This window comes from Branchiostoma floridae, chromosome 6 (assembly GCF_000003815.2).
Source record: "Branchiostoma floridae strain S238N-H82 chromosome 6, Bfl_VNyyK, whole genome shotgun sequence".
In the NCBI taxonomy this organism is placed as follows: domain Eukaryota; kingdom Metazoa; phylum Chordata; class Leptocardii; order Amphioxiformes; family Branchiostomatidae; genus Branchiostoma; species Branchiostoma floridae.
In genome coordinates this window covers 2,146,323-2,169,471 of record NC_049984.1, presented here as the reverse complement: position 1 = coordinate 2,169,471, position 23,149 = coordinate 2,146,323, and the positions used below count along the sequence as shown (strand labels likewise).

At 39.7% G+C, this 23,149-nt stretch overlaps 2 protein-coding genes across 2 annotated transcripts in view; one reads left to right on the top strand and one right to left on the bottom strand.

The window, feature by feature from the left end:
• Window positions 1-10,450, bottom strand: part of LOC118417445 (paraplegin-like) — a 15,550-nt gene extending 5,100 nt beyond the window's left edge. The window contains exons 1-16 of the mRNA XM_035823008.1: window positions 10,042-10,450; window positions 9,147-9,252; window positions 8,572-8,658; window positions 7,736-7,887; window positions 7,225-7,302; window positions 6,706-6,848; window positions 5,656-5,814; window positions 5,022-5,127; window positions 4,368-4,496; window positions 3,759-3,921; window positions 2,991-3,099; window positions 2,565-2,629; window positions 1,981-2,045; window positions 1,216-1,378; window positions 588-698; window positions 4-23 (exon numbers count right to left, since the gene is read on the bottom strand). Coding sequence (XP_035678901.1) covers window positions 4-23; window positions 588-698; window positions 1,216-1,378; window positions 1,981-2,045; window positions 2,565-2,629; window positions 2,991-3,099; window positions 3,759-3,921; window positions 4,368-4,496; window positions 5,022-5,127; window positions 5,656-5,814; window positions 6,706-6,848; window positions 7,225-7,302; window positions 7,736-7,887; window positions 8,572-8,658; window positions 9,147-9,252; window positions 10,042-10,287 — 1,902 coding nt within the window. The 5' untranslated portion in view covers window positions 10,288-10,450. The remainder of the gene's footprint in view (window positions 1-3; window positions 24-587; window positions 699-1,215; window positions 1,379-1,980; window positions 2,046-2,564; window positions 2,630-2,990; window positions 3,100-3,758; window positions 3,922-4,367; window positions 4,497-5,021; window positions 5,128-5,655; window positions 5,815-6,705; window positions 6,849-7,224; window positions 7,303-7,735; window positions 7,888-8,571; window positions 8,659-9,146; window positions 9,253-10,041) is intronic.
• An 82-nt stretch (window positions 10,451-10,532) lies between these two features.
• Window positions 10,533-23,149, top strand: part of LOC118417444 (ankyrin repeat domain-containing protein 11-like) — a 44,399-nt gene continuing 31,782 nt past the window's right edge. The window contains exon 1 of the mRNA XM_035823007.1: window positions 10,533-10,743. The gene's annotated coding sequence lies outside the window, so the exon portion shown is untranslated. The remainder of the gene's footprint in view (window positions 10,744-23,149) is intronic.

The window sequence follows — 23,149 nt, the reverse complement described above, 5'->3', positions numbered from 1 at the left end:
CACCTTCGACTTCTTAGCCGTGCCTGTTAGGGGGAACGGTACATGGTTTTAAGGCGCTACACATGCTTGCTGAAACAGTGCAAGTTAAAGATTACCACTTGTCTTGACAACTGCAACATTCTACAGCCTTAGTGCTTATTCATACTATCACAAACTGGGGGCTTCCAGTCTTGCATGTGTGGTACAGCTATCTCGTAAGGGAAATGACTGTCTTATATCCTTGTAAGTAGTTTGTTATTCGACTGCCTGGTTGAAAAGCCCATAACATCAAATTCGCACGATGATCTATGATAAATGTGATTCCGCCATTACAAAGTGCTGTAATCATTCTCTGTGACTTTCATCATTGTTGAAAAACCTTCTGTTCTGTTGGCAAAAAATTAAAAAAAAAGGTAGGTAAAGGTAGTCCTAGCGCTCTTTATTCTTCTCTGAGGCTGTAGGGGCAGTAGGTTGTTGTCTATTGTGTCTAGGGCATTGTATTGGAAGGTGAAACAATGCCAGGAATCAAACCCCTGACCTCTGGATCCCCTCTCAATGCCATAAATGGCCAAAAGAACGGAGCAAAACTGTGTTAGTACAGTCCTGACCTCCTATAACCCTCTCGACTGCGTGTTCGAAGTCCTGGGTGTCCACGACTTTCTGGTTCTCCCTGGCGGCGTGCAGAGCTGCCTCGTTACAAATGTTGGCTACATCAGCACCTACAGACAGAGGAAGCAAATCACTTATCATTATCAACTTCTAGTTCTACCATGGTAATGCATAGTAATGCATGGTGCTCATGTTCTTCTTAACGTCAAAAAGACTTGTGTGGTTTGACTTCTTAATCTCCTGTTTTTTCTCTCCCTTCTTTCTTTGATCTTCTTCCCTTTATTCCCTCCCTCCAGCTTTCCTTTTCTTCTTCCCTCCCTACCATACAAGAAACCAACTGGCTTTTCATATGACACTGTTTGTGCCATGTTACAGACAGCAACATACTGCTACTGTACTCCTACATGGTTGCTGAGGGATTCAAATCATTATGATTGCAATGTTAAACAAACCCCCCTATAAACAGCACAGAAATGGACCGTACCACTCATGCCATGGGTGAGCTACAACAGTTGTCTGGAGCTAGAAGTGACTGTATATAGTGTATGATAAACGCAGGAGCAAACTACTTTCCGGATGGTACCCAGGCTACAAAAACCCAATGAACAGCACAGAAATGGACCGTACCACTCATGCCGGGGGTGAGCTCTGCCAGTCGTCTGGAGAAGGTTGAGGTGGACCTCTTCAGAGTCAGGGCCTTCAGATGGTGCTCAAATATCTCCTTACGCTCCGCCAGGGTCGGCAGGTCGATCAGGATGTGGCGGTCCAGACGGCCGGGTCTCAGCAACGCCTGGAGAAAGTGCATCAGATAGATTTATTTATCAAGGTTAACAATAGTCAATGTACAAAAACAAAACAATCTCTACAACTGGATACGATTCAGAGATTACTTCTGAACGTTACGAGTGGCACATTACTCTTCTTCAGTGTCACTAGAATAAACAGGCGGAACAAATCAATCCTATAAAGCATTTCGACTGAAAAAAACTGTTGACGATGTCAGAGTCACTGACTGGTAATGATCGTATGCAAATATCATTCATTGTACTTAAAGTTCCAACTTGATCTGTCCCTGACAGATATCATTTTGCTTTCACATTGGCCCCAAGGTGCTTGAATGTGGGCATCATGTGATGGTGGTAAATGCTTCATTCAAACAAAGCTATATAAAATGTAGTCTATATGGTATGAAATACTCTGTTCTATTCAACAAACCCAAGATACTGTTGAAATACACATACAGGTATAACATCACTGTAACACAAAGGTTAGAAACAATTTCTGAACATTCAGATGGAGACTGCTGTATCTAGTACAGTGATGGAAAAGACAATGTAACAATGTTCCAGGGCTGTTTCAACAAAATAGGTTTTGATTTTTAGGATAACTCACATCATCCAACACATCTGCCCTGTTGGTGGAGGCCAGAACGATCACACCTTGTTCAGTTCCCATACCTGCAAAGATAGATACAAGGAGAAAAATTCAGTACAGGCTAAGATTGAAAACATTTTTAATTCAATGATGAGGCATGAAGAAAATAAAACACTCTTCCACATTCAAGCTGTCTGATCCGGTACAAGAAAAGTGCACACATTGCTACATGAAATATGAGCCTGAGTCACAATTCAAGCTAATGCCAGCCGAATTTTTAGATTGGCTGGAGCTCGCAAAATTTCAAAATCACCCGAGTGTGAACTGTATTTTTTGCTGAAAATCTGTCCAGTCCTGATTGGACTGGGCCCAGTGTATCATTTTTAAGTTATTGTCTTTTCTGTTGCAGAGCTGACATCACGTGATGCTTTGCATCCCAACAGACGAGCTGCTCAAAATTGCCCGAAGCCCTAGTTATCGTCAGGACGTTGGCTGTAAAATGCCCATTTGGAGCTCGCTGATATGTTGGCCAAGCTCAGTTTTTGATTTACAACAGGGGTTTAAAGGTGACTTGTATAGTACATAAAGGGTGCCTGTCTTACCATCCATTTCCACTAGGAGCTGGTTCAATGTTTGTTCCTCTTCCCCACTTCTTCCATCAAAGTTCCTATGACAAAACAAAACACATGTAACATAAATACAAACATTGTGTACAACATTAGACTTTAATCTTTGAAGGAGCTTACTTATCAAGTTACCCTTCCTCTTTTCCACAAACCAATAAGACTACCAAAATTCATTTAATCCAAAATCTCTGCATTGGTATAGACAATACAAAAAGGAAATATTCATAACAATCAATGAACTAAAATATCTGTACAAAAAGTTACGCTTTTTATCATTTCTATTCCTACCATTACAGAATTACTAGTGTTCAATTTCTTTTCAGAGAACTTGAATTGCCCACAGGAAGAATAGCTGCAATGAAACATTACATTTCCAAGCTACCTCAACTCAACTCTACTTACCCCTGACTTCTCTTCCTGCCGATAGCATCTATCTCATCGATGTAGATGATACAGGGGTGCTTCTTCCTGGCTTCTTTGAACAGTGAACGAACCCTAGCAGCACCCAGACCTAATATAACGAAAAATTAGAAATTCTTAAAGGTACTTACTGCAAAATCAAGACAATGATTGAAGTCAATTTCAGAGGCTTTTTTTTACACATTCAATTAGGTTGAATCAATTCCATCCTAATGCATATAACAATATTCTGTGTCCAACCATGTAACATCATTAGCTTTTATGAATGCATATAAAAGCTGTGAATATCTTTGTTTACACCTGGCTTGTGTGCATTAACAATAAGATAACCCTGAGACTGTTGTTGTTTTTGTACTGCTCACATTTGCCAGAATCTATGACATACACTAACAAGCAGCTGTAAATGACAATGACATGAAGATTTTGACATCTGAAATATTTCACTCCCCCTTAGATTCTTTTCCATCTAACTAGGGTGAGCCCGCTGGACAGAGCCACATGGAAGCACAGTGTGAAGACTAGCCGACTGCTATGCCTACCTATCCCTACCCCTGTGTCAGGGAACCCAGCAGAAGCATAATCAAATAACGAATACTACTACTATAGTATAAGATTCACTCACCCCCGATCATCTCTACAAACTCGGACCCAGCCATGGCCAGGAAGGGCACCTGTGCCTCGGTAGCCACAGCCTTGGCCAGGAGAGTATAACATGTAATACATGGCCAGGAGAGTCTAACATGTACTCACCCCCGATCATCTCTACAAACTCGGACCCAGCCATGGCCAGGAAGGGCACCTGTGCCTCCGTAGCCACGGCCTTGGCCAGGAGAGTCTTCCCACACCCCGGGGGGCCCAGCAGGAGGGCGCCTTTAGGAAACTTCGCTCCCAGGTCAAGGTACCTCTTGGGGGCCTAAGGAACAGTAGGAAATATTATGTTACAATTTTAAACTTTACATCCGTACATAAAATAAAGAGCTTACTAACAAGCTTTCGATCAGTCTTCTGATCCTTATCAGGTTCAAAAGATCCAAAGCCTATGTCACATGTCTGGAACGGAAGTGTGACATCAGCAAAGGGTCAAAGGTGTTTGGAAGTAGGTATCAGGCCCCGTCTCGGTTGAGGGAAGGTTGGTCTTAAGAAAGCGTCCATTCAAGCAGTAAATCTTAGCAAACATAGTTTTCTTCGTTACACAGCCGTCCTTTTAGTCTTGTAAACCTTTTGATGACCATCTGTCGTCTCTCTTCGTGGGTAATGAAGGTTGCACTGAGGAAGACGAGAGGATGGTCGTCGGAACGTTTTCAAGATGTCTAAAGACATCAAAATGTCCATCTGACATGAACACTGGACACTCCTGACCTTGAGATAGTCCACAAACTCCATGACCTCCTGTTTAGCCTCCTTCAGACCCGCCACGTCAGAGAACTTCACGTTGGGAACTTTCCCTCCCGCCCCGAACTGTGTAAACTTTGCTTGGGTCATCTGGGCCTGGGCAACAAAAATGCAACGGTTTTCATTGCAAGTTCAGTTCAGTTCATCCTCCTTGTACGAGGTGCTGTGAATGGTAACTAGGAACATATGAAAGTACTATAGTATTGCAAAGCAATAAGAGTGCATCATACACTCTGATTGTAATTTTAGAAATATGCTTTTTTTTCTAACTGTATGTGATTTGTTGTATGTTTAGTACATTTGTCCTGCTACGAACCATGTGAGATAGATAAATAACAAAAGAAAGTCCTTGCTGCTCTTGATACCACATCATTGACTAGTCAAAGCTTAAATTTTGAAACAGTTTGTTCTTATTGCAACCTTTTTTTGTACTGCAGGAACAAATACACAAGACAATGTTAGAAAGACATTTTACAACAATGTAGTTTTTTTAAATGCTTCGACGATGGTCTAATAACTTCAAACAATACTGGACCCGTACAGCTTTGTAATTTGTGAACTTCAATGAACAAATAACAAACCAGATTTCAGTCACCTAGAGAAAGGTTCAAATGTACTTACGAATCCCCCCAAACCTCCCTGGTTCATGGCACTCCTGGCTACAAACATCATCACCAACATCAGACTGCCCAGGAGAGCCCCTGTTATCAGTAGGGTAGACATCAACCTGTTGGGGACAGAAAATAAATAAATAAACAAACAAACATCATCACCAACATCAGACTGCCCAGGAGAGCCCCTGTTATCAGTAGGGTAGACATCAACCTGTTGGGGACAGAAAATAAATAAATAAACAAACAAACATCATCACCAACATCAGACTGCCCAGGAGAGCCCCTGTTATCAGTAGGGTAGACATCAACCTGTTGGGGACAGAAAATAAATAAATAAACAAACAAACATCATCACCAACATCAGACTGCCCAGGAGAGCCCCTGTTATCAGTAGGGTAGACATCAACCTGTTGGGGACAGAAAATAAATAAATAAACAAACAAACATCATCACCAACATCAGACTGCCCAGGAGAGCCCCTGTTATCAGTAGGGTAGACATCAACCTGTTGGGGACAGAAAATAAATAAATAAACAAACAAACATCATCACCAACATCAGACTGCCCAGGAGAGCCCCTGTTATCAGTAGGGTAGACATCAACCTGTTGGGGACAGAAAATAAATAAATAAACAAACAAACATCATCACCAACATCAGACTGCCCAGGAGAGCACCTGTTATCAACAGGGTGGACATCAACCTGTGGACATAAAATAAACAAACAAATAAACAAACAAACATCATCACTAACATCAGACTGCCCAGGAGAGCACCTGTTATCAACAGGGTGGACATCAACCTGTGGACATAAAATAAACAAACAAATAAACAAACAAACATCATCACTAACATCAGACTGCCCAGGAGAGCTCCTGTTATCAACAGGGTAGACATCAACCTGTGGAACACAAAATAAACAAATAAACAAACAAACAAACACCATCACCAACATCAGACTGCCCAGGAGAGCCCGTTATTAGCAGGGTGGACATCAACCTGTGGAACACAAAATAAACAAATAAACAAACAAACAAACAAACATCATCACCAACATCAGACTGCCTAGGAGAGCTCCTGTTATCAGTAGGGTGGACATCAACCTGTGGGAACACCATATCTGATTGGTTGAACTGCCAATTTTCAAAAACAGGTCTGTTAGCTGGATTCACAAGAAATGTGTTTGTTACATATGGATTGTAATAATTGTGAAAGCATTGTAAAAGCAGGTAGACTTAACACATTTAGGCCAAGTTGTTTAAAAAATGAAGGTTAGATATCCAATAACAAGATATACCAAACAAGCAGTTTCTCAAGCAAGTGGATATGATTTTGGAAACAGTCAGACATTTCAGGTAGCATGCATAGTCACTGACAATAGATAATGGATGTTACCTTCAAAATCTGACTGTTTCCAAAATCATATCCAGGCGTTCATTAACTACGATGTAGTTCTTTGGTGTATGCCATCAATTAATTTCTTTTACTGCGATGCCACTAACTGTGCATACTCCAGTTTAGTATGTACATGATTGTAATTCTTCCCTTTTTACTCCATCGGCTTAACTGTAGTTGCATTAGCGCTACTAAAATGGCTTTATGGCTCAATGCCAAAATTTACATTACATACCCTAAGAGGAACATGCTGACTTCAATAATAGCTCTAGTTGAAATGCGTGTCACACTGACATACCTGGTCCCTGCACCAATATGGCTGAACGTGACCTTGACGTAGTCCTGAGGGCTGATGCCAAGGTCATCCTCGGCACGCCTGAGTTTCTCCTCGAATGTCTCTGTGTTCCCCACCCGCATGGAGTACACCGTACTTGTGTAGTGCTGCATTACAGAAAAAAGACATCAATAACTCTCAATAACAAAACCAGAGAAAGGATAGTGCAAACCCTTTGCATATAGTGTTCCCTGTGTGAGTGTTGTATCAAGAATACAGCCTCACAATTTGCAGTTTCAAAGAAAGACAGACACTATTTTTGCACACGGTATAGAATGAAGGGACTTCAAGGGATATAATCTGCAGTGTGAGAGGTTACTGCACTTCAAAATGAAGCTGCTAGGGGAATACACTATCTCTCAATTGTAAACAAATCTCTAAGGATACATACTGTTTGTCAGACAATGATTTGGGCTATATGTATAAAACAAGTAAGCAGCATTTCCATATTCTCACATACATGTTCATATATGAACAGCTCACCTTGCGTCCAAACACCTGTGCTCCAGGCTGCAGGTGGATACGGACCACGTCGGAGTCTTCTACATCAACACTACTCACCTGGGAGGATACGGGGAAGATCAGTTGACATATGTACAGATTCCAAATTGCAGAACAAAATTTCTACATTCTGCAATACTGCAGAACACTGGGTAAAAGTATTTCGACCACTGGGTATAATTTGTAAATCTATTTATATGTAGATATGTGATCTATTTTTCGTTTCATGTCTACGAGAGATTGCTGTTTTCTTCAAATGATCTAATACCTTGCACATCTTATCTCAATCTATGCATACATTTATGGTTCAAACTACTACTAACAACAACAATAACAACAGCAACACCAACATAACATTCACCTCTCCCTTTGCCAGCATGTCGTGTACGATCTTGTGCAATGGTTTTAATTCTAATACGGTACATTTTAATTCTATCTATTCCAACGAAATATGTATATATTTCTGTTTGAACTACAACAAAAAAATACTCACCTCTCCCTTAGCCAGCATGTCATGTACAAACTCGTGCCACGACACCATCCTCCCCCCGTCATTCTGACCCTGCATGAAGAACAGGGAGAGCAGGAAGAACACCAGGACCACCAGCCTCAGTCTGTTCATGGTGTCATCGTTCTGCGGTTGGCCTGGTAAAATCGGGACACGAATAATAGTTTTGTAATGACTCTTAGATGTTAGAATACATGTAGTAAAATCAGACATAAAGTATGTTTTGTAATGAGGACCACCAGCCTCAGTCTGTTCATGGTGTCATCGTTCTGCTGTTGGCCTGGGGAAATTGGACAAATAGAATATGTTTTGTAATGACTCTCAGATGTTATAATAGGAATAGATGTTATAATACATGCAGTAAAATTAGACATATATATGTTTTGTAACGAGCACCGCCAGTCTCAGTCTGTTCATGGTGTCGTCGTTCTGCTGTTGGCCTGGGGTAATTGGACACACATATAGTCACTGCTAAGTATGATGATTCATGTTTTGTAAAGGCTGATAATATCTATGTTCACATGGTCCAGCCTTACAAACTACTAGTCCATTCTTTCTTGACCAAGTAATTTGCCCTTCAGGATACCCCAAAATACACCATTTTGACTCTCAAATGCCAAACCATGGAAGGTTGATGCCCCCTAACCTCCCTACAATGTTCGTGTCCGTAGCACAGTGTTGTGAATCTCAGTCACTAAGAAATTTGGACTTCCTACATAAAATCCTAGCTAAATGCCTGATGGTAACCAACCCTATAACTCTGTTCTGCCACTCACTACACGGTGTTTGCTACTCTACCAGTAACCATGACAAAAATGTACCATCATCGTCTCCTTGCTGCCCTCGTGGCTTGTCACCTGGTTGTTGTTGTTGGAGGCGAGGAGTTGTCCTCAGGAACTGTAGTAAACCTGGTGGAGATTTAAAAATGTGTTATCATGATTGATATACTATAGTATCATGTAATAGTTTATGTAGCATATGAATGTGGTTTTGGTCTAAAACAAAGCTTATTGAAGGTCAAAATGTTACATCAAGAGAGCGAGTCATGTTACTAGACAGACTTTAAGAAATCATATCTCTACATGTATAAGTTATAAAACCATATTGTATGACTAAACATGCTTTTAACGCTTCTGAATAAACTTTGTGTTTGTCACTGGGATGTAGGCCCTAACAAAAATACTGGCGCATTTCATTTGCAAGTGCAATTCTGTAACCACAACACTACCCTGGAAAGCCATCTAGAACAGCACAACGTAACTCCTTAGACTGGCTAATTCGATTTTCAAGCAAGTTGATAGGGGGGTCTAGAAAAGCCTGTAGTCGCTACAGCTGTCCAGGGTAACACAACAATGTACCCAGTGTCAGTTAAACCACATTGACTGGTCCCACGTACCTATGCCAAACAGTCTGCTGACCACACTTTGTGAAACCTCCATTCCAGATCTGGTGAGTAAACGACAGATGCCTCTGTACTCTGCCTGGGCTTGCCGAACTGTTCTCTGGAATGAAAAGAAGATAATACATACGAACAACAAAAACATCTAACCTACTGTGAACATAGGCAGTTACTACATCTTTGTTTAGGCTTGTGGAGCACTGTAATTAAAAAATAAATAAACTATGGAATTTAACTATAAGGATAGTAATGTTACATGTACTTCTCAATGAGGAACGGTATGTATCATTTGCTGTGCAACAAGCTTAGCATATAGTGCGTTATATGAATGTACTAGTAAGTTATGTCAGAAAGCCTTGAAAAATCTGTGACATTTTCTTATTACAATCTAGAGGTTTTAGTGGTCACCTTGAACTGCAGGTGAATTTCTATTTGGTTGTTTGAACATTAGTTTATTCATGAATGCTCAAATCACTTGTTTCAACCACATTTCAGGGAAACCATATGGGCTCTCAATTTTCAGTGTGTCTCGAAACTTCAAAATTCAACAAATTATTTTACAGCTGCACAAAAATATTTCAAGAAATTATGAACAGTTCCATCTGATAAAATAACTATGTTCAAATTATATTTTCAACACAGATAACACACCTAACGTTAAGTTATCATGGGAATGTTCAACCTTTATTATATACATGTACATTGAATATATAATTCACAAGGGAAAAACTTAGCTCGTCAAGTAAACAAGACGTAATCACCATCACCCGGGTTATCAAATGGTCTATCCCTCTTGTGTAAGTCATTTGCATAACATAAACATAATTCCATAATGTTCCTTCCTTAGCTTCTGGACAAGCAAACAAAATACACAACGGAAAAGAGCACAAACCTGTACATATCTGCCAAGTCTTGCCGTGGTCCTCTGTCCCAGCCTGTTAGTTGCACAGTCCAGACACGGAACAAGACTGTTTTGCAAGTCCGAAAAGTTGAACGACCGCGCATTCCTGTTTATGTAACGAGTGGTTGAACTTGCCTGACGCAATCCGGGCTCGGTTCGTCTCGCGTTTCTCAGGCAGTTTCGGCCAAACTGGCGCAAGTAAGGCGTCTGACAGGATGATAGCAGACGGTACGCCATTTCCTAGCGGAGCAGGGCGCGTAGATGGACTGGATAATGTCAAATTTGTCTAAAATATTCCGTAATCTTCGGCGTCAGTCGAAGGCGGCAGCCATTTTAGATCAGAGCATCATGGGACCAATAAATATATTCAAAAATATTGGCCAAATTCAACATTTCGCACATTATACAATTGTTTTTACCATAAAATTGTGGTTACAAAACGGAAAATGTATAAATTATGCCCAAATATTGCTAAAAACTTTCAGTGACGTATCATTTTTGCACGATTCGACCAATCAAAGAACTCGTGCCATCTGGGCTCGGCACGAGTCATCACGTGATGGCGACAAACCAATTACCATCAGGGTTTCGCCCGCGGAAAAGCCGACGCGCCAGCTTCCAAGTAAGCATCCTTTTAATATTTCCAATAGTTTCATTATTGCGGGCCAAACAGGGGGATAATTACAACACCAGGTGAGTCTTGAGCATCTTAAGCATCTTCTGGATGAATCTGCAGGCGATCGGCCGCATGTTTGGGGAGTATGAGACCGTAACAACTGGGGGCAGCCTTGGAAACAAGCTTCCATGTTTTCGGAGCAATGTTGTACAACCTTCGTCGTACAGCGGCCCTGTTTGCACACGAAACGGCGATCATAGACGCCCCACAACACCCTCAGTCGCACAAACAACATCTTGAGGCACCTGAGGTGATATTTTGAGGAAGGTTAGCGGCGTATAAGGGGTTGTATACGGCGTAATTTGGCCTTTATGTGACCCGACCTGTTTCCAATGACGCCATTTTTTTCTGTTTGCACCATAACACGTACCTGGCTGCCCGTCCCCTCTACCTGTGCCCCCATACTGACCTCTGTGGTCTCTCTGTGCCTTCAGATTGTGTCAGGAACCCGTCTAGATGGGGAGGGGGAACTTTATGTGGGAGTGGCTGCCATTTTTGGCGAACTGTACTCATTTTATTGCTAGCATGAAAACAGTAGGTCAAATTTTTTCCTCCCGCATTTTTTCCATGATGGTGTCGTCAGATCACCGACTGGACTATCTTGCTCTCACATCTAAAACCTGGCTGTCGTTCTTAACTCATCAGCAGGTGCAAGAAGTTGCAGAAAATCACAAATTGTCATGTTTTTGTGTTTTTCTCTTGAATATCAGGAAAATATACCCCCAAACAAATGTGGTATGAAGTATATAAATTGTGATGCTGGTAGCAAATAATTGTCTTCAACAGACACATTCATCATTTTTACTGCTGTGCAACATTCACGGATACTTGTCTAGGGAAACCTGGATCTTCCAAAAGAATCGTAGATTCGAGGTAGCTCACAATACAGTAGTTATGTAGTAGTCACATAATGCACGTACCATATTATAGACCTGTTGCTCTTGCACTGCAGGTGTGCAAATGCCCCAGATATCTGAGATTTTTTACAAGAAGGTCACAGTATTTGTTGGAGGTCTTAGTTTCTTGACTTGGATCTTGCAATCGCAGTATCTCTTTCCACAAGATTTAGTTGACTACCTTTAAGGCTTCTTGAGGATTAATCATCTTAAATCTAGTAAGAATGTTGTAGGGGTGCAGGTATTATTGCATAATACATCGTGCCAGGGTGTTCCAAAAGGATTCTATTGTCAAGAATGGTACGAGGTACCAAGTGGTAGCATAAGCCAGGTCTAATGCACATTGCACCATGAAGTAATCTTTTGGCAGATTTTGTGGTCTGGTTTTAATTTAGCCTTATCTAATTAGTCTAATTAAGATAAGCATAGAAATGTCACATTCAATAGTTTCAGTGACAGGGCTATCTTAATTAGAACTGGAAAAGGACAAGAGTAGGAATATAGGTCAAAATGGAAACACTAATATCAAATGTTTGAAATCATAATGCCTTTTTCTTCTCTAGAGATATGAATTATGTATTCCTTTTGCATACTTATGTGAAAAAAAATACAAGACTACTTGGCAGGTGTGGCTTGCATATGTGTCAACAAATACCCAGTATTGTTCCTCTCTATGCATGTGAAATTAGCCAAGCAGTATATTTATATACAGATGCACAGAAAAGAATGAACTGCTTTCAGTGAAAGCATTTCACACATAGGTGTGAATGTATATGTCCGGATGTGAAGGACACTTCTATTCTATTATACTGCAGTTGCTTTTACACATTTCAGTTGCAAATTTGTAATGATTGAAGACCTTTATTGAATGTAGTTTATACTGTAGGTGCCAAGGACTATTTAGAATTTTAACCTTTTTTCCATCCTAATACCAATACAAATTTGAATCAAGAATTGTAAGTATGAGGTTTCATTACACAGGAGATAAGATGATCAAGTTGACAACCTTCCAAATCGTAATGTCTTGGTGAAAATCACTTTTGCTGATAAGAAAATATGCACACTGACCATTTTCACATCATATCAGATTGAAATATGTGACAGGTCCTCCAACAGAAAGTGAAATGGTAGATATATGCAATGAGGTTGAACCTCCTTGATATATGCAAGTACACAGCTGTGAATCTGTTTCACAATCTGTGTCACTGTATTATTTTGCACCAATCATAAACATGTAAACAACAAACTGCCTCGATGACAGACACAAATAGAGGACAGGAAAATATCCTTCCCTGTGAAAATACTCATTAGCATACTCCCTCGAGTGACAGGCCATCAGATATGCATTTTGAATCTCCATTTGTCCTATTTTTTTTCCGCAAAAGAAATCGTTGTCACGATCAAAATAGGGAGCCTATCTAATATATTGCAGCAGAATTTGTCCCGCCCAAATCAATGTGGCCCGAGCTCCAGTTATTGGGGCCTTGACACATTTTCTATGACATTTACGGATATTGATAACGCAACAAGTGTCAAGCTGTGGCGTATAGGTCTCCTGTACTACATGCTAGCCCACTGTGATGTGATATGACTCTGTTCCAGTGGTAGGGGTAATTATGTGTGTCATACATGTAGGCTGCATATTCAAAATGATATTAACGACAGCGTAGCAGTGAATACGAAAAAGACATGAATGTACTACTGTGTAACCTGTTTGGTGTTCTTTTCTTTGTGACAAGGTCCGCTTTTTATCTTATATGTTGGCAGTATCAGGTACATGTTCTACTTCTAGCCCACTGTGATGCGATATGCCTCTGAGCTAGTGGTTGGGGTAATTATGTGTGTCATACATGTAGGCTGCATATTCAAAATGATATTACAGACATCATAGGAAATGTGAATAGGAAAAAAAAACATGATTGTACATAATTATAACCTGTTTGGTGTGCTTTTCTTTGTGATAAAGTCCGCTTTTTATCTTGTATGTTGGCAGTACCTGGTACATGTTCGTGGTAGCTCGGATATTTTGAATGAGCTTCTTTTGATTGGGGCTTGATTGGTTTGCTTATGATGTGAGCTCATGGGAACTATTTTATATATGGCTGATGCAAACAGTGAATCTGATTTTTGCACTCCAAAATAAAAAGGACTTAAATATCACCTGCATATGCAGGTTAGTGCAGATAAAATTGGAGCTGTGCAGGTATTTTTGATGTCTACCTGCACCTAACCTACACTGGTCCATGTACTGGGTTTTATACATAAATTTACTATGGTGTAGGTGATAATTTTTGCACTCTAGAAAAAAGATTTGTCGTGAATTACTTTCGTATCTGTGGGCAGACACTTACAAGAACACTGCTGAAGTAATTATATCAATTACCAATATTTTCTTGTCAACATTGAGTCCAATTTAACATACAACCAACAGCATATTTTGAATGAGCTTCTTTTGATTGCACTATTTTTGAACAGGATAGGGGATGATGCTAACAGTGATTTTTGCGCTCTAGAAGCAAGCTTTGTCGTGAATTACTTTCGTATCTGTGGGCAGACACTTACAAGAACACTGCTGAGGAAATTATATCAATTACCAATATTTTCTTGTCGACATTGAGTCCAATTTAACATATAACCAACAGCATATTTTGAATGAGCTTCTTTTGATTGAACTTTTTTTGAACAGGATAGGGGATGATGCTAACAGTGATTTTTGCGCTCTTAGACTAAGCTATGTTGTGAAATACTTTCCTATTTGTGGACAAGAATACTGCTGAAGAAATTATATCAATTACCAACATTTTCTTGTCAACATTGAGTCCAGTTTAACATATAACCAACAGCATATTTTGAAAGAGCTTCTTTTGATTGAGCTTTTTTTGAACAGTATAGGGGCTGATGCAAACAGTGATTTTTGTACTCTAGAAGCAAGCTTTGTCGTGAATTACTTTCGTATCTGTGGGCAGACACTTACAAGAACACTGCTGAGGAAATTATATCAATTACCAATATTTTCTTGTCAACATTGAGTCCAATTTAACATACAACCAACAGCATATTTTGAATGAGCTTCTTTTGATTGAACTATTTTTTAACAGGATAGGGGCTGATGCAAACAGTGATTTTTGCGCTCTAGAAACAAACTATATTGTGAATTACTTTCCTATTTGTGGACAAGAACACTGCTGAAGAAATTATATCAATTGCCAACATTTTCTTGTCAACATTGAGTCCAGTTTAAGGTACGACCAAAAGCAGGTGTCAGGCGGAATATTGAAAAGGTCAGATGGTACAGAAAGGGGCTGTTAACAGAAGGTGACTCTCGGAGAGATTATGTGTTGGCCATACGTTACAACATGAATGACAGGATTTAAGCCTTAGCATTTCAAAAGGTGTTCGCGTACGTCAGACATTTTTTTGTAGTGAAAGAAAGAGACTTCCTTCTCTGTATGTTATCTTATTTTGAGGGAGAAATCTAAAACATATTCAGGGCTCGAAATACTTTTTTTCTGTAACATTGAAAATTGCCTGCATCAGACAAATTTTACCTGCTTTGAATTTAGGAGGTATGGATCATACTAAAATTGTTCAGGAACCAAATTGCTATTTTTTTCTTTTATACTCAATAGGTGGTAACAGGTCCAACCTCTGCAAGACAGGGAAGAACGGACGCTAAACCGGATAGTGAGTGAGTGAGTGAGTGAGGTAATGCAGCTATGAACAATCCATATACACCTACATTATAGGACATTTATGTATAAGACCCAGTACATGGACCAGTGCTGGTTAGGTGCAGGTAGACGCCTGCGCCAGAAATACCTGCACAGCTCCAATTTTACCTGCACTAACCTGCATATGTATGCAGGTGGTATTTCTAGCCCTGAACATGAATGACAGGATTTATGCCATAATCCTGAAGCATTTCAAAAGGTGTTCACGTACGTCAAACATTTTTTTGTGGTGAAAGAAAGCGAGCTCCTTCGCCGCATGGCGTGTTATTTTGAGGAAGAAATGTGAATAATGTTGCTGTGACATAATGCACAAGTAATTTCTCTTGAATATGAAAGTGACTGTGACAATACAGACGGCTCGGAATGCCACCTGCATATGCAGGTTAGTGCAGGTAAAACTGGAGCTGTGCAGGTATTTCTGGTGTCTACCTGCACCTAACCTGCACTGGTCCATGTACTGGGTTTAATGTCATACCTTTCGCCGTCAGGCGATCCAACCCGCGGTCGGGCTGGTACCTACCTCGGTTGAAACGGAACACACTGTTGTATTCTATATTTATACATAGCTATCCTATGATGTAGGTGTATGTTGATTGTTATTAGCTGCATTGACTGTTATCGCGTTTAAAAGAAAAAATAGCAGTGGTTCCTGAATGATTTTAGTATGATCCATACTGTCTAAATTTAGAGTGGTGCTGGTAATTTCCAATGTTACCTGCATCAGTGCAGGTATGCAGAAAAAAGTAATTTGAGCCCTGACAGGGTTGGAAGTCCTCTTTTTTCCCACGAAACATTTGGCTGGCTGCCAGAATACCTGCGATCTGGTATTGTTACCTGAACTGCATGAAATTTACATTGTTTGGTGGGGCCCACTTTCACACAGGTGCATAATGGACAACATGCACAGTTGTGTAGGCACTACTTTGACGATTTATATTTTGTCAACAAATGGCAATATAGAAGAATGTACTTATCTTTGTATTGGATTCCAATTGAAAGAGAATAAAATGTCTTTGCATTTTTTTTTGCATTGTCATTTCTTTGCTAGGTCTATGATATACTGCACAGAGTTGAATCCTTTTTTTGTGGGAATTGAAAATGACCAGTGCTCAAAATGGCAAGCCACTGCACCACAGCATATGCGCATTGGAATTTGACCAAGAAGCAAATCGCAACATTGAACGTCAGAGCTTTTCCCTTGCCAAATGACAGTCTAGTAGAAATTTCAAGCCCTGTGTATCCCATGCTGCCACACCCCTCTGAAGGTCTTGCATTTCACCATTATCAATTTGACACTGGCATTTATAACAATACGTCAATTATATGAGTGTATTCAGCATGAGCAAAATTGTATTTTTTTGGGACCCCTTTAGACACCTCAATCAGAATATGGGCTTGTAATGCAACCGAGAAAGTAATTCACCCTCTGAGATTCACAAGGCGTAGAAAAAAAAATCCCTGCCTATCCTAGAAAAACTTGCCTACCCTAGACTTTATTTTTGGTGGACAGTGGAGTCACATAGCTTCCAATTTGAATTTTTATTCAGCCTGCTTCCTATTGAAGTAAAAATACTGCTTGTCCTATCTAATGAAGGATAAATGTATCTTATTGATATCATGTACAACATGCAAGACCTCATGCATTTCAGTTTACTTTGTTCAACTATAGTGTAATATGTCACACTAGAGTTTTGGCCAGCCTAAAAAAATACAAGAAAAAAAAAGATAATCCCTACCTACCAACCCTGATTTTTTCAGGACTGAAACAGGAAACACAACATTTTTTTTCTAGGCCTGATTGCACAGCCATATATTCCTGAATGTATGTATCGGTGGCCTTGGCCAAGCGCAATATTGTTTTTTTTTATTGCGTATTCGTTCAATAAGGTTTTGAAATGAAACATGACCTGAAATGGCACTCGCAAGAGGCTTTTGCTTTGAGGAGATGTGTATGAATATTTCCTGTCTGAAGTCATCATTTTCAATTTTAGTAAATGCATAAATTTATTGTTCATAATATGTTATATGACCTCCTACCTAGTCTAGTGGTATATTTGTATTGTTATTGTACAGAGTTCTCTTGCCAAACACTGTGTGTGACTAGTAAGCCTCAAGATACATTGGACTTTGATACAGCGGCCATGTTTTTTTTACTAGGATTGAGCAATATGGGTTTTGTGGTATATAAATTGTGGTTCTTGAATATTTGCTTCTCATTTTGCAGTTTGCATTTCCGGGGCTCAAAATGCCTCCTGCATGTGCAGGTTAGTGCACGTAAAATTGGAGCTGTGCAGGTATTTCTGATGTCTACCTGCACTTAAGCCAGCGGTCACTACGGAGGATGATACTCAGGCTACACTTAATTACCTGCACAGGTCCATGTACTGGGTTTAGGTATACATGTACTATGATGATGAAGGTGTATGTAGATTTTTACTAGCTACATAGACTGTTAATCACCTATGACGTATAAAAAGCCATGTTTTCTGGACAATTTTAGTACTATCCATATTTTCTTATTCTAAGTAGCGCAGGTAAAATTTGTCTGGTGCAGGTGATTATCAACGTTACCTGCATCAGTGCAGGTAGACAGAAAAAAGTATTTCAAGCCCTGATTTCAATGGAATAACTGGCCTACATATTCATTGAGGACGGATATTATTATGTTGTTCACCCGTGAAAAAATGACCCAATTACTTGCCCTGGGCTCTACAGGAAAGCAGTCTTGTTGTCTCAGAGGGCTGCACAAGTCCCTAGATGGAAACAGGTGTCTCTTGGCACTAAAATGGTGGTACATCACACGCATGCAAATGCTATATTACTGTATATACATTTAAGTTCGTGTGGATTTGATTTCTCTGTAGCAGGGAGAATGAGACAGTGTTGTCATTGGTTTTGAGTTCTCGGTAGCGCCATTTACTGTAGTCACAAACTGTAGTGGACGAGTGTTCGCGGTGAAGGGGCTCGCAAAATGGTGAAGGGGCTCGCAAAAAATGCGAACATAAAACCATCGCGAATGTTTCTGCCTTTACAGTACATCTCAACCTAGAGTACAGTTGAAATGACTATCAGAAAGGATTCCTAGGAGGCTGAATTCCAATCTGTTGCCTTTTGTGAATTTTGTATCAATTCGTACAATAGTCAGCATCAGGTAAAGCAATTACTAAGGTGAAAATGAGGTCACTGTTCACATGATAAACCAGGTCACATGGCGCAAAATCCATTTTTGGAAATAGGTGCACTGGTGCAACCAAACTGAAAATTTAGCTGTGCAAGGAAAATTTTGGGTGAACAATATAGAATAAAACAGAATGTCAGCAATACCTAGTTACAGACCTCCCTCTCTGAAATCATGTCACAAATTTCGAAATTTTTAGCAAAAATAATACCACAACTGTTTTATTATTTTTTCTGTCAATAATGTGTTACACAATACTGTACAGTACTTATTTAAGTTAAGTATGTATGCAACCTTACCACAAAAGTGTTAATGAAAAAATAATTGAAAAAATACCACAAAGATTTTGTTATTTTTGACACCTAAATGTCAATGATATATTGCACAAAATTGTATAATCATCATTTAGGGACCTTTACGTATGTAACCCTTCACAAAGATCTAGTTGCATGGTTGCACCCACTGTCAAAAATGAGGTGCACAGGTCCAATATTGGGTGCACAATAAAGGTGATGGTGGACGGTGTACCCTGTATTTCCAGCCAAAAGGGTCACCTGACTACACCTCTTGACTGACGTGTATAGACTGGCTGATACTGGCTGAGACTGCCTTTATTCCAACAGCACAGCTCTATCTACTCATACATTCATGTATTCGCAACTCTGATTGGCACACATATGGTTGTGCTAGTATTCTAGTACTGAAAATATATATCATTTTGTGATATTTTTGTGGGGAATGATAAAAGATGATATTAGTTTGAGAATGAGAGAAAAATAATTGAACCTTGGCATGCAGGTAGGACAACATTGGAAGCAGAGAGGGAAAAATTATATGGTATAACAAAGGTTTTCCTAAGTTCCTAGGATTAGTTTGAGGATGAGAGAAAAAATAATTGAACCTTGGCATGCAGGTAGGACAATATTTGAAGCAGAGATGGCATCATTGTGGTACACCAAAAGCTTTCTAAGATTTAATAGTATGGGGCTGCTATCTTAGATGATATATTTAAGATTGCTCGCCTTCTTATACAACCCAGAAAGCCACGGGGACATGTAGCAGTGGCTCAACATAATTTCATATCTCTAGCAGTATCCCGAGGGAAATATGAACCAATAAGCAAAATCTTCATTTCAGGATAAAGATCCTGTTGGGCTTCTACTAGAGTTATGTTAAATACATATAGTTGCAAGGTTATATATTCTCTAAAACTGCATGTCCTTATAAACTGGAATTTTTAAGTAGATGCCTGTGTGCAAAATTGTCGTACTTACCTGTTGAATAAATTTTGCTTCCTTGCATCATTTTCTGAAGCAGCATTTTTGGAATGCAATAATAATTAATATGACTTCATTTTCTGCTGCTGTCTTTTCTTTCAACTACCAGTACCAGTTATTGCATACCACACATTATACGTGCATATGGCCACGCTAGAGGTTATATGTACAAAGTCTCATTGATCGCCTGTGTCTATTTTTGGATCTGATGTCATGTGATAACATGACACATTTTCTATTTCAACCTAATATGGTATTGTTTTAAAACATTATAAACCTTATAATATTAGGGAATATACAACATTTTGCTATATCTTTACAAGAGCATTTCAATTCTTGTGCATAATTTTTATTTATTCGGTACGTAGAATTGTGCATCCATGTCCCAGGTGTTGCATCATGTTTTGCGATATAGAAAGAAAAATCACCACAGTGTCACATTTCCATGTATGACTTTCCATTGATCCTGGCTATCCTCATGTGGCAAAATCTGTGGTATTGGATTTCAATTTCTCTTGTCCTCACTTGAACCTTAGAACCTATGTCAGTGTACATTGGCAGAGACATGCCCTGTAACCAAATCTTGGCTTCAGTAGATTTGACAGAGTAGAGCCTACAGGCATACTTAGTGTGAACCTTTTCTTTGCAAAGGTCTTGTATTATATAACTGAAACCTGTTGTGTTTGAAAATGCTTCTCCCTTTTGTTCTTTCTTCTGACACCTGGATTGACATTGTTGTAGATAGAATCTCAACCCTTTCCATTTTATCCGGCCCTTTCCCTTTTATCCGACCCTTACCCTTTCATGCCATGTCACCATTTTTACTCATCTCCAGCTGTCATCCGCACTTTCTCTCAGTGCAGTGGTCAAAATCCTTTTTTCCAGTGTTCTGCAATATTGCAGGATGTCAAAATTTTGAAATTCGCAATTTTGAAAAATTTTCTGCAAATACAAAAGCCTCCAGACATCCTTCTCAACCTAAAAATGCCCTTTTCCCTTTTCTCCTACTCTCACCCTTTCATGCCCAGTCACTATTTTTTCTCATCCACAGCTGTCATCCTCGCATTCACTCTGCTAAATGCTGCATATGTTACTAAAGGGTCAAAATACTTTTTTCCAGTGTTCTGCAATATTTGCAGCATGTCAAAATTTTGTTCTGCAATTTGGAAATATTTTCTGCAAACACAAAAGCCTCCAGACATCCTTCTCAACCTAAAAATGCCCTTTTCCCTTTTATCCCACCCCTTCCCCTTCATGCTATGTCACCATTTTTTCTCATCCACAGCTGTCATCCGCCCTTTCCCTAGCTAAAAGCATATGAAATATCGTCATCATGTGACCGCCATGTCTCGGTACATCCCCTCTGCACAATCCTGTCCTTGACCCTTCTGTTGACTTGCCCTTGGCAAGAGGGTGGAATGAACCCAGTCCAACTGGAGAAATCTTTCAGGGTCTTTGTTTTAACAACAAAGCAGTCTCCGCTGGGATAGGGATAGAACACCTGAGGCACCCTGGAAGGTGGAAGAAAGGGGGCCCTAAAGGGGGTTTTCCTTGAAGGACTCCAGCAGGTGGTTGTGGTATCTTTGATGGGGCTGTAGAGTTTGGATAACCCACATAACAGCCTTGTTTGGGGAGCTGTTTAGAGCATAAATTTACCTGAATTTACCTGAATTTCAGAAACTATGTCTCTAAAAATAGAGCATAAATTTACCTGAATTTCAGAGAATATGTCTCTGGGAATAGAGCATAAATTTACCTGAATTTTAGGGACTATCAGTATGTCTATGAAAATAGGAGCAAGTAGGCCCCTGGTAGCCCCTCTTCCTATCTTTTCCTCAATGCGCCTGTCAATACTGCTTTTAAATCCATTAACTGACATCATACAGTGTTAAGAATCCGAAGTAGAATGTAGATAATGATATTTTCAGCAATTCGTTGAGGGGGCTGCAATATTTGAACATCTCATGCAACAGCCTTGTTTGGGGTGCTATTTGAATCATACTGTAGTAGACATCATACAGTGTTAGAAATCCCAAGTAGAATATAATAATAGGTAGTAGATAATAATATTTTCAGCAATTTGTTAAGGGGATGTAATATTGAATGTCCCACACAACAGCCACATATTTTTTAGAGTATCATACAGTGTTAGAAACCCCAAGAAGAATTCAGATTGTAACATTTTCAGCAATTCCAGTGTTGAAATGCTGCTATGAAAATGCATGGCTACATTAGAAAGCCCCCCAGAATACTACTCAGAGTCTCGGCTGTATGTGTATGACTATGAGTCATAATGCGTCTTCTCCCACTCAATAATACTCTCAAGATGGCCGTGAAGAATATGATAATTTGGCTCTGTGCCATATCCCTGTCATAAAATGGTGCATCCGTACCTGTTCTGGACAGTAATATGAAGCTTCATTTTATCAGACTCAGAGCAGCATATTTCTGTAATTTGTGTGACTAGAGTAAGCCTCAAAATACATTGAACTTAGATACATCAGCCATGTTGTTACTACTAGGATTGAGCAATATGTATGGGTCTTGTGGTACAAATAGTAGAATTCAGATTGTAACATTTTCAACAATTCCAGCTTTGAAATGCTGCTATAGAAATGCATGGCTACGTAAGAAAACCCCCCAGAATACTTCTCAGCATCTCGGCTGTACGTGTATGAGTCATAATGCATCTTCTCCCACTCAATATTACTTTCAAGATGGCCGTGAAGAATATGATAATTTGGCTCTGTGCCATATCCCTGTCATAAAATGGTGCATCCGTACCTGGGTTAGACAGTACTATGAAGATTCATTTTATCAGACTCAGATCAGCATATTATTGCAATTTTTTTGCAGCGTCTAGGTAAGGTAGTATTGATCTTGTGGCTCAAACTAACACTTCAACATCAGGGTTGGACAATTTTTGTGAAATTCACTTTTCCTATTGGGCAAGCAGATAAAAAAATTTACTTGCCTGAACCAATTTTTCACTAGCCCAAAACTCAAATGTCGAGTATACATTTTCACTTCCAGGAAAGGAATTATTATTATTGCCTCTATTTTTCTATGTTGACCATTGCTACTGTAACAAGACTGGCAATAAAAATGTATTATTGCCATGACGACGATTGAGGGTACAACAATACAGCTCAAATCAGAAATAGACTGGAACTTCCCTGTCGCACTATCCCTGGCACAATATACTAGCCCACCTGTAACATAAACCTACCGCGGCCAGCAGAAATGTACTATCCCCGGTACAGCACAATGGTCTGCCAGTGACCTAAACCTACAGCTGAGCACTACAGAAGTATTTCCTGTCTGCCTGTGGCGTATGGCTT